This window comes from Electrona antarctica, assembly GCF_951216825.1.
Source record: "Electrona antarctica genome assembly, chromosome: 23".
NCBI lineage: Eukaryota > Metazoa > Chordata > Actinopteri > Myctophiformes > Myctophidae > Electrona > Electrona antarctica.
This window is the reverse complement of record NC_136804.1, coordinates 27,867,288-27,879,803: the sequence shown is the minus strand read 5'-3', so window position 1 is coordinate 27,879,803 and position 12,516 is coordinate 27,867,288. Positions and strand designations below refer to the sequence as shown.

Sequence of the window (12,516 nt, the reverse complement as noted above, 5' to 3'; positions counted from 1 at the left end):
TGTCATAATTGTCACAATTGTTTCCATGTTGAAAGACATAAAAACAACATAAAAAAGCAGAAATAGCAGATCTAAGTCGCACGTTGTAAGCTTGTAGAATAGATCAGCTATTTTTACCTTTTTTAAAGTATAAAATCTATAAAAATGCCAGTAATGTCTTGGTATATTTCAGTTATTTGTCATATCTGCCCTGTGCACATTTTTATTACAAAGCCAAACAAATGTAATTTCTATTCATAATGTTCCAATTTCCAATGCCAAAAACACAATTGACAATTAATCGTCAACCTAATTGTGTAATCGTGACAGCCCTAGCGACAATGAGACTAGGGGCTCCATTTTCGTCACCGCTAAACCCCTTCTCCCTAAAATTCTTTGCCTTTTTTTACTATTTTGCTAAACATTTTTGAGTAGTTAAAATGGCCAGTCTACAAGCTCACAGCGTGTCAATGTAGATTGGCTAGTTGAACTATTAAAAAATGTTTTTCAAAATAGTAAAAAAAAAAAGGCAAAGAAGTTTAGGGATAAGGGGTTTAGCGGTGACGAAAATATAGCCCTATGTATCATATTGGATTTTAGATAAAGTAATATCATTTGGATAACAAGTGTTGTCTTTTCTAATGCCTTATTCCATACTCATACTTAAATTCAAACTTGGCGAAGATTTATGATACATAATGAAATAATACAAGCTCACAACATGTCACAACAGGCCCACTTATTTACATAAAAAAATGAAATTTATATTATTTGTAAATAAACATCCCAGCTGTGATAGAATTGTCTGGTAAGCCTCGTCTAATTCCATGTGAAAACTGCAACATAATTATGTTCTCCCAGGAAGCTCACAGTATGCAAACTAGAGCTAAATAGGCAGATAGTTTGTCTAATACAATATTTTGTCCGATATGACACTTATTAGGCCTACTGTTTGTTTGGGTGCTCAATTCATTTCATTCATTTGTTTTCCCAAACTGAAGACTTTTTGATATTTTGTAGTATCTCTGAGGTATGTCATTCCAGTAATATGTTTTCCAATTAATCTAATAAGATTGGAAATGGTTCCAAAAAATACCATATCGCTCAGGCTCTGTTGCAAACACTTACTGGCATATGCAAAAGTATATATATATAAAATATTTGGCATGTTGTGATACGCATCAAACAAAAATCCAAAGCTATTGTTCTATCTATATCATAAAAAAGAAAAAACTAATTTAATGACAGCACTGTTGGAGCCGGATATTTTTGGTTAAAATATGAGTGAACATATTACATTATACCAATTCACTCAGCATCTCAATTAAAGTGTGATTTAATTGATTTAAAATGTACTTCTTTCCCCATTTCATGGTCACATTGTACACATAAGACACAATACGTTATTCCTTTGCACAGTGAGCAATTACTTCACAAATCTAAAAAATAAACATTGCATACGTCATCAAATACCTGTCTGCATACACTGTACGTCAATGGTTCTCAAAGTGCAGTCCGGAGACCCCCACTGTCCCCAGGGGTCTTGAAGGGGTTCCCGCGGGGGTCCCCAGTCACATTTGCTAAATCAGTTTGGCCACTTTAAACCTATTTTGTACTATTGCTATTTGAAAATAGCTGATCAGATCTGCTATTTTAAAATCGGAAAATTCAAATAATATTCTTTTTTTTTTTTTAAATGTTTACACAATTCTAAATCTTCCCTTATGGGGGCCCTGCACAAAATGTATACAGAAGGTGGTCTGGGGTCCTTGACATGGAAATGTTGGTGAACCTTTGCAGTACACATTTCCATTGACAATGCATTATGAAAAGATTTGCTTCCCTGGTTTCTGTGGTCACACACCTATCCAAATGCCAAAGATAAAAGGAGTAACATGCATGTTCCTTTTCAATCAACATCAATCAATACCATCCTGCTAAACTAACTCAAAAGGCACATATCACCTCAGGCCAACATATTCAGCCCTCTCTTAAGCCTACTTTATACTTGAGCACTTGCCAAACAAAAATACATTTCAGTGATGGAAGAAGTACTCAGATTTGTTTTACTTAAGTAAAAATACAAATACCACAGTGCAGAAATACTTAGTTACAAGTAAAAGTCCTGCATTCAAAATTTGACTACAGATTATGCAGAATGTCAGATTTAAGATTTATTATTATTACCACTGTTATTACTAGAGCGTTCGTTGCCTGTGCGGGGCCTCTACAGCGGTGCCCATTGGGCACTGGCCTACTTGGAACGATGCAAGTTGGAAATGCATGCCCCACCCAGATATGATGCGTTGGAGCCTCTACAGCGGTGCCCGTTGGCACTGGCCTACTTGGAACGACATAATGCATTTCCAAGTTGGAAATGCATGCCCCACCCAGATATTATGTCTGTGTCGCTTTTATGCCCATATATGGAGTTCTTTGTCAGGCATGTCTAAATATGGAGTCTATGCAGACGTCAGAATGATGTCAAAACAGGCCAGCTCCATATATGGACCCTGGGCAGGGGTCCTGTCCAGAGCCCGGGCAGAGGCCATTTTGGGGCGGTTCTGGACAACCGTGGGTCCGACCGACTTGACACCGGGCACTGCACCCCCTGTGGTGGTGTGGCACGCGTGTGTCGAATTTGACAGAGACTTGGTGCATTTATACATATAGATAGAGATATTGTAATTGTCCATATGCGTTAGTGTGTGGTAAACTTTACAGCTGGTAAAGGATGGGCTTATTTCAAATACTTCAGGCAGCTCATGTCCCCTCCCCCATTCAATCTATAAAAATACATGCTAATTAGTGTGTTGATTATATTTGATATTGTTAATCTGCAAACTAAAGGTATCAAATGTAGGAGTAAAAAAGTAGATTTGCTTCCAAAATGTAATGTAGTAAAAGTAATAAAGTAGTCGAAATGGAAATACAATATATAAGTAAATGTATATAAGTAAATGTACTTTTCCACGATTGCAAATCTTCAACTGAAAAACATGACACTAAGTATAAATTAGACAAAATAGAGCAGCAAAGTTAAGAGAACTGCACAGAATAACCATACTTCCATTAAAGTCACTTCAATAACCAACTTTCCCCATTATATACTAGGATCTACTTTATAGAATAAATAATTATTTTAGGCACTGAAAATAGACCCTACCAAGGCAATAGCCATATATTGCCTTAACTGTTATTTATATTGTCTTAACTGAATGTGTCCACCATATTGCACAATATACTTTCACACAACACTCAAGTGCTTCTTCAGCAATGTTCTTTTCCACCGAAAAACATTTTTTATAAACTTGTATTAGTGGCCGCATCATGGATTATAATAGTGATAGTGATTTGCATTTTCCTTTTGTAAGTATTCCTCTAACAATGCAATCACGTGCTGGCCTATTTCTTTCTACTGTTCTGACCTACTTAAAAAAATGATTTGGTGACAACTGCATTGTTCTTAGCGCATGTAGCCAGTATGCCACTATGTTCAATAAAAAATTGAACGTTGTAGAGCACCCATGTGTCAGAGCTGTCTGAATCAATGTGATATAAATAACCAAATGAAGAAAAGTGATTTTGGATGAAAGTCAAGTTTGATGAAGTCTGTCTCAGAAAGCTTTCTGAGACAGACTTCATCAAACTTGACTTTCGTCCAAAATCACTTCTTAGTGACTAAGCTAACCAATATATATATATATATATATATATATATATATATATATATATATATGGCTGGGTCCCTGGGTCTGTCCCTGTGTCCCTGGCTGTGTCCGAGCACGAAAATAACGTGTTTGTTCACCACCAAGTGTCACTGTTGCACAGCCTAACACACAGACACACACAGGCCAGGGAGGAGGTCTTGTACAGTACGGTACGGTACGGTACGGTACGGTACGGTACGGTACAGTACAGTACAGTACAGTACAGTACAGTACAGTACAGTACAGTACAGTACAGTACAGTACAGCACCACTCACTTCAGACAGGTCTGATTTTTGTTTTGCAATGATTTTGGATCATTGCACAGATTAAGCACAGATGGATCATTGCACATATTAAGCACAGATTTCTACTCTATTCTTGGATTAAGAAATGTCATTTTGAATCAGCACAGACCAGTTATCGTAGACAATATTTTCATCAATATAAAACCACCAGGAACATGAGTTCTGATATTGCACTTATTCAGCGAAACATATAGGCTACACGGTCAAAAACAGTGTCTACTCTTTAAATGCCTTCTATTACAAGTGCATTTACAATTTACTTCACAGAAGACTTTTAAAACCACAACTTCACAAGGTCCTAGCTGTTTTTTAATCTCTGTCTGTTCTACTGCGAGTGTCTGGAGTGCATAATTAAGATTACGATTAAAATAGCACCTGTTGGAAGGACAAAGGAGCATCCCATTTATATTCACACTATCCTGTCGTTCAAAGGGACACTATAATGTTGCTGTAATTTTTTTGTAAATTAACGCACTACTTGATCATACTACATTTGATCAGAGTTAAATGAACATTGAGTATTTTTGTGTAGATTGGGTCCCCAAGTTTAAAAAATAAAAACATATAAAGAGGGTCCATGGCCTAAAGGCATATCAAACTGGGGGTCCTTCATCACTATGGCTGAGTATAGTGACAGCCACGGTGTTGACATAGATGGACAGGAATGGAGAAAGACTTGTGGAGGCGGACCCTGGACCAATTATCTTTCAAAGGGGCCCCCCGCGCTACTCAGAATAGGCAGCCGGGTGGGCAAGCAAAAACACTATAGCCATATAGGAGGGGTCGTGGTAGAATGCCGGGGCCCACGTATTTTAGCGGTAGCCTATATATACAGTTGAGTATATTCTTCAATGTGCCTTATGGCCCTGGCGGTCAAGGGCCCATAGCAGGCAGTAGCCCTATTGACACCCGATCCATAATCCATCCATGGACATAGCCATAAGGACACATGTAATTTAGGACTGAGTAGAGACAGCCAGGGTGTTGACATTGGGGACATCTGTCATTCAGGACTGAGTATTGACAGCCAGGGTGTTGACATTGGGGACCCTGTCATTCAGGACTGAGTATTGACAGCCAGGGTGTTGACATTGGGGACATCTGTCATTCAGGACTGAGTATTGACAGCCAGGGTGTTGACATTGGGGACCCTGTCATTCAGGACTGAGTATTGACAGCCAGGGTGTTGACAATGACATTGGGGACACTGTCATTCAGGACTGAGTATTGACAGCCAGGGTGTTGACATTGGGGACCCTGTCATTCAGGACTGAGTATTGACAGCCAGGGTGTTGACATTGGGGACCCTGTCATTCAGGACTGAGTATTGACAGCCAGGGTGTTGACATTGGGGACACTGTCATTCAGGACTGAGTATTGACAGCCAGGGTGTTGACATTGGGGACACTGTCATTCAGGACTGGTTATTGACAGCCAGGGTGTTGACATTGGGGACACTGTCATTCAGGACTGAGTATTGACAGCCAGGGTGTTGACATTGGGGACACTGTCATTCAGGACTGATTATTGACAGCCAGGGTGTTGACATAGCCATGGGGGCACATGTCATTCTCTGAGACGCAGTGAGAGAACTGAGCAGGGTTCCTTCCGCCGGCAAACCTCCTGGCTCCTCTCACCATGAGACACTGTTCGATCAGCTCCAGCACTTTGCACGCCAGGAAGAACACGTTCTTCAGCATGAAAACCGAGACGGCCGTCTTGTAAACGTACACCTGAAAGCACCGGACCACGAGGAGCGGGGCGTTGACCACCACGCCGGTGAAGAACCTCGCCCACACCCAGCGGCAGCGCATCTCAGAGGCGGTCAGCTCGTACAGCCAGACGACCGGGACGCCTAGCGCGATGAAATACACAGAGATGACGGTGTACTTGAGGTAGACGGTGGGGATCTCGTTTCTGAGGAGCGTCTCCACCAAGGTGAAGCTGTCCAGAAGGTCCAGGCAGGTGATCATGAAGCAGCTCTGGGAACGGTGGCGCGTGGCTCCGTTTAGGTTCTCGATGATAGAGTTTATCAGGCAGTACAGTAGCGGCACGGAGAGCAGCATTATGATCTTAAAGCCGGTGACGCCGCAGGGAACCTTGAGCGCGACGAGGTCCAGGATCGACGTCTCCAGGACCAGCACCACTTTGGGCGTGCAGGCGATCACGTAGATGAGCCACGCCAGGTAGGCGTAGGTGAACTCGCCGAGGTTGCAGCCGAAGATGGAGCTCTTCTGGTGGAAGCCGCAGGCCCGCTCCCTCTTGCTCCGGGAGTTCTTCATGAAGAATATCCCCCAGCCCGTGATCACCACCAGGTCCGTGGCGATCCACGAGCACCAGTACAGGTCGGTGAAGACGATGAGGTAGAAATCCAGAACGCCGCCCTGGAAGACGAGGAGGAGGAAGCACAGCGTCTTGTAGAGCAGGTGCCGCTTGGATTTCTGCACAAACAGGGGAGCGGTCTGCATGAATTCCCCCGAAGATGTCATGGTGCCTGCGAAAAACAATGAGGTGAATTAACAGACCTGTGTTTTCACTGTGCGTGAGTATCATGTTATAATCCGTAGTAGCAATGAATGCTCAAATTTGAACTCAACTGAATTTTAAATGTAATTAAATAAAAATTGTGTTGCTTTTTAGGTAAGAGTTTATTACAGACTTGACCTTTTATTACTGTAGGATGCATGCTCTCCTGTCTCTTTTCTTACTAGTACCATGTTATTTATTTTAAAGCTGCTCAGTAATTCCTATATTACATTCGTGCAAATGACAAATAGTGTCCGGAATCTTGCCTGCAGCAGCCACCGAGGATGCGGAGACCAGGGGCTGGATGCTGCTCTCCTCCTCCGGGTTGATGCTGATGCTGGCCGCGGTGGACGTCTGGGTGTCCCGCCTGGACGAGGCGCTTCTTCCGAAGAACAGCTGGCCGTTCTCCGGCGCCGAGGAGGAGTAGGACACCGGCGACGGGGAGTCGTCGCGGGAGATTGTTGTCGCTTCGGATCGGGGACGGCTGGCCTTGGTGGTGATGTTGTCGTTGGTGAAAATTTCTGCGATCATTGTATTTGTGCGTGTCCACCTCCCTCCCAGTTTTCCACCACACCTCTCCGCTTGTTGTGATGGATTGCTTTGAAGGTGGAGGACTGGGAGGAGAGAGCGATAGGCAAGCGCAAACTATGGCACGGATTACATCTGATAACGGATCGGGGCTGCAGGGGGAGCGTTCTCTTTACTTTCTTCTGAAAATAGCCGATCTATTAAGCTCACAGCGCGTGAATCACCGTGTGTGGGTCGGCTATTTTCGGCACACCTGCCAACATTAGGCTGTGAGAAAAGTCATATAGCCTAGGCCTGTTTGTTTGTTTTAAAGTTAAAGCTGGCATTTTCAATCTACGAGAGTCTCGTAGACTCTTGTCTTGTAGATGTAGCCTATTTATCGATTCTGACATGAAAATGTCAGAATCGATAAATACATCTACGAGTCTAAAATATTAGGCTGGATAACGGATACCAGCGGAGCCCTTGAGCTCCGAAAATGTACAAATGCAAAATATATGGTTTACCCTGATGCCCCAAATGTTAGAGAGGCCTGCGGGGTGCTTGTGCAATGTATTAGTCCGTAGTTTTCAATAAAGAAGTGTTTTAATCCAGTTGTGGCAGAACGCCATTTCCATCCCTTGTTTATTTCCTGTTTACATTGAGCGTAATTCTAGCTTTCACCGCATGCGCCCCCTCACTACCGCCATCTATGGCCATAGGGAACTTCCGACGGAATCGGCCACAAACGAGATTAAAACATTGAAAACTACGAACTCATACATTTCACAAGCAATATTTGGGGCATCAGGGTAAGCACCTTATATTTTGCATTTGTACATGTTCGGGTCTAAAGGGCTCCGAGTCCGCAGCCTTCGCTGCATGGTGTCCGTTCTCCACCCTCAGGGACGGGACGTGAAGCCTTTTTAGACTCTCGTAGATTGAAAATGTCAAACTCGTATCAACTATAAAATAGTAGTGATAGTACATCTCCACGAGAGTATAATCTTATGCTACGTTTGTTCAGTAACAGAGATGTCCCAGTCTCTCCAACACATTTGAAAAAATAAATAAATACAAACAAAAAACACTTTCAGGAGGCTCATATGTCAGGACTCAGGACTCAGGAGGTATGCCGTTTATCAGCTTCAATCTTATATCTCCTGATGTGAAATTAAATGTTCTGATTACTAAAGAAAGGAGAGATGGGGAGACCCTAGCTATGGCCCATAGCCTTAAGGACTAAAGGACCAAAGCTATGGGAGACCGGAGACCCCTGAGCTAACACAATGAATGTAGCACTGAATGACTGAATGTCAGTATCATAATCAGTGTCATCATGACAGCATCATGGTCAGACTCAGATCATGTCATTATCATGTCATAAGGGTCAGTATATCATGCAGTATCATTGTATTATCATGCCAGTATGACACCGACCGTGAACCTGATGCTGAGCAAGATCATTGTCTCCACCAGGCCGAAGGCATGGGGAAAGAGTATGTTTTGCACTCCGTCCGTCCGTCCGTGTGTCCGTCCGTCCGTCTGTGAACAGCTAATCTCCGGCACCGTTAACTCGGTCGATGCCAAATTTTGCACACACACTCCCTGGATGCCAACGATGAACCTCTGCCCCAAAATTTCCAAAACGGCCTGTTATAGCGCCACCAGGAGGGCGCTTTATGCAAAACAAGTTTTTGGACTGTACACCTACAGATTTTGTCCAAACATCACGCAAATTGGTACACAGTCTCTCTAGAGCCATTCAACGAAACAGGTCTTTCAGATTTCTCAGACTCCATCCTGATTGGCTAAGATTGGCTTCCAAAGTTCGCAGGAGTGCTCAGTTTCAAAAAAATGCTGCAAATCATGAACACATCGTGTGATTTCCATGAAATTGTGCACGCACATTCCCACTAGGCCGAGGAAGAAATGCCACGTGAACATTTTCAACTCAGCCTCATGGTGGCGCTATAACTGGCCGATTAGTGTTTTTACCTCTAACTGCACGGATCTGTGTAAAACTTTGTATGCACACTCCCTAGAGGCCAAGGAAAAACCTCCGATTGCGGTGAAACTGTGCATGCATATTCCCACTAGGCTGAGGAAGAAATGCCACTTGACAGTTTTCTAATCAGCCTCATGGTGGCACTACAACAGGCCAAGCCGCGTCTCACACACACACACACACACACACACACACACACACACACACACACGTTTATATTACTCCTAAACATTTTGCCAAACATCCCACACACTCCTATCCTCCTGGTGGAGACCTATGCCCAAAAGGGCACTTTTTCTAGTTATATAATGTTCTTCACAATGGAGACATAGAGATATAGACCAGTGGTTCCCAAACGGTGGGTCGGGACCCATTTTAGGGTCATGGCTCCATGCATTTTAATGGGTCAGGAGTAAATATCCCTTTATTTTTTGTTAAGAATTTCATAACTAAATAAATAAAAACCTTAGAAATGGCATAACTTAGACGAAACATAATAATTAAGAAGTTAAGAATTAAAAATAAAAATAAAATCTAAAAGCTTGTGAGCGGCCATTTTCAGTGGTTTGGGTCCCTGAGAGACATAATATTTTGAGTGAGAAAAAATAAACGGATAAATGAGTTTTCATTAGTGAAACCAATAAATGATTAACTTCAAATATACTTCATGTAATGTCCACTGTAGCTAATATAGTTTATTATAATGAATGTCTCTGAATGTGCTTCACAACGGAGACACTCTGAAATTATGGCACCAGTAAACACATGGATTATATTTATTTCATGCTTTTATTGTGGAGACTCAACAAGGACATGTTTATGTACGAAGTACACAGACAGAACGTAGTGTTTCAGAACATGCCCAGTCACACCACTGAGTGTCCCCGAAACAGTTTGTGAACCCACAGTTTGCACTTGTATCATCTTTTGGATAACTACTACGCCAGTCTGTGTAGTTAACATCGGAGCCATCAGACCACTAGCCTGGTTAATAAACCAGACCGAATCAGCCGTTGGCAAAAAAAAGTTGCCTACCAGCGGATTACGGTCTGGCGAGGCTCAGTAGCACGCCTCTTTCCTACAGCAGAGAACAGGTCGGACCAATCGGGACACGGTATGCAATATAGGCAGGCTTTGGTACAGTGACGTTCAATGCTTGAGACCTTTGACTGACAGTAGCTCTGACCAATTGCGTCAAAGAGAAAATGTTCCCCGGGAAATGAAATCCAAGTGGAGCCAGCCCAGACTGATATACCGCGACAGTGTTGTGTGATATTAGTCTGGCTTATTAGCCAGGCTATCAGACCACACCCATCCACCCTCAAACATGAGGTCATGCAGTCCAATCCAGGTCACTATGTTCGGTGGCTTATAGTTCTGGATCAGTGCACGGATAAAGTCGTGCTCCTCCTCACTGTGGATGGGAGCCAGGTGGGCACCTTCAGACTGGCAGTTCTTCTCTGCGTTGTTCCAGCTCAGGTCTAAAGCTACGTACTGGTAGCAGTGGCCGTTGAAGATGAACCAGAACATTGGACAGCTCCCACGCTCAAGTTTCACCTCCTCAGCCAAGGGACTGGTGTGCACGGTGCCTACACACACACACACACACACACACACACACACACACACACACACACACACACACACACACAGAGAGAGAGACACACAGAAAGAAGGATGCCAAATGAGTCATATAGAATAACCATATTTTGGCCCAAAATAATCATATTTTTGAACTGGGGACCCATGCAGTTCTGACAAGCACTTTATAGCCTTATAGGCATTACATTTAGTTTGACTCAGTTCCACAGATACATGTTGTGAAAATAGCCGATCTACAAGAACAATTCTATTACCTAGTGCCAAGAGGCCCAGCAAGCACAAGAGTTGAGGACTCAGCAGCATGTCAGCCTGAGGTGGTCTCTGTGTCCGTGGAGATTGGAGGTCGGGGTCTTCTAGAAGGGTGTGTGTCCGTGGAGATCGGGTCTGGGGTCTCCTAGAAGGGTGGTGTGTTGCTGTCTGGGTCTGACTTTTTATGTGCTCCACACGAGGGTGTTTTCACGGTTGGCATCATTTGATTGGTCGTGACACATTAGCAGGTGTGTAGTTCACACACAGTTCCATGATGTCAGGAGAAAACCTCATATGTCCAAAACTGTTGCTTTTCACCATTAAGATTCTAATTCAGCAAAAATAGCAGATCTGCAATGCAACACGGTTTGAGCTTGTATATCTCCTATCTTTTTGCTACTATTGTGTGACCGCTGTAAATATGATCAAGTAGGGTGTTACTGTTAAAGGAGCATTCAGTGATTTGGGTGATTTGGGAAAAAAACCCTGTCAGCCCCGGTAACAAGATGTGCACATGCACACGCTCTACAGTGGGGGAAGTACAACAGACCAACAGCACGTGCACCAAGGCCCGCCCCACTCGATCATGATTGGAGGAAGGCCCCTCTCATCCTGATTGGATGAAGGCTTTGCCACCCAAAGCCCAAACCAAAACTATGTTTTTTTGACCCCAGAGGCTCACTGGGGACAGGGAGGAACTCCTTATATGGTCAGCACACTTTATAGTAGGGAGGATTATCCAAAAAATAAGAGAAAATAAGTGATATTTGAATTAAGTGAAATCACTGAATATACCTTTAATCTATATGGAAAAATAAATACAATATGGAGATATGAGGATTCTGCCCAACAGCAACAGGCAGAATCCTTGACCCACCTTTTCTCTCACACACACACACACACACACACACACACACACACACACACACACCTCTCAAACGGAGAGAGAGAGAGAGCGGAGGGTGGGGGTGATATGATGCAATACCGTACATTCTTTAACTGCAGTTTACTGTATTCATGTCACATGTAATACATAAAGTAATCATAAACATGTTTAATGTACTTTTATCATGTAGAGTCAGTGTAAGTCAGTGAATTGAATGAGACAATGTAGTCACTATAGAGACAGACTGTATGAGATGAACTAACAGAATGTACAGTATAGTCACACAACATGGATGCTCTTTACATTTCATGGCAGTTAAAGTATTGAAAATGACTGCAGTAAATCATCATCATACCAGGAAGTTATGCAGGAACGCCTACTAAGGCCCAATCCCAATCCACTCCCTTGCTGACTCAATGAGCCCTCACTGACAGTGTAAGCACACTTTAGCCGACAGCCACGGACAGTTGAAGCTTGAAGATGTAAAACACATTTTCTAATATTACTCCTTCATATTTTATCCAAATTTCATGCAAATCGGTACACATGCTCTCCATAGTCATGTGATCAAGACGGGTTTGTTTGATTTCTCATAATCCACCCTCATTGGCTACTAAACTTTTCAGGAGTACCCGTTTGTACAAATCGCCACAACTACTCAACGCAGCGTCCGATTGCGGTGAAACTGGGCATGCATATTCCCACTAGGCTGAGGAAGAAATGCCACTTGACAGTTTTCTAAT

The 12,516-nt window shown here is 43.0% G+C and overlaps 1 protein-coding gene across 1 annotated transcript; it reads right to left on the bottom strand.

Moving 5' to 3' along the window:
- Positions 1 to 5,509: 5,509 nt before the first annotated feature.
- On the bottom strand, positions 5,510 to 7,052 carry tmem121b (transmembrane protein 121B; the record flags this gene model as incomplete). The annotated part of the gene is made up of 2 exons (XM_079494754.1): positions 5,510 to 6,489; positions 6,788 to 7,052. The coding sequence occupies 2 exons, from the start codon at positions 7,050 to 7,052 to the stop codon at positions 5,510 to 5,512; spliced, it is 1,245 nt and encodes a 414-aa protein (XP_079350880.1).
- Positions 7,053 to 12,516: the final 5,464 nt, after the last annotated feature.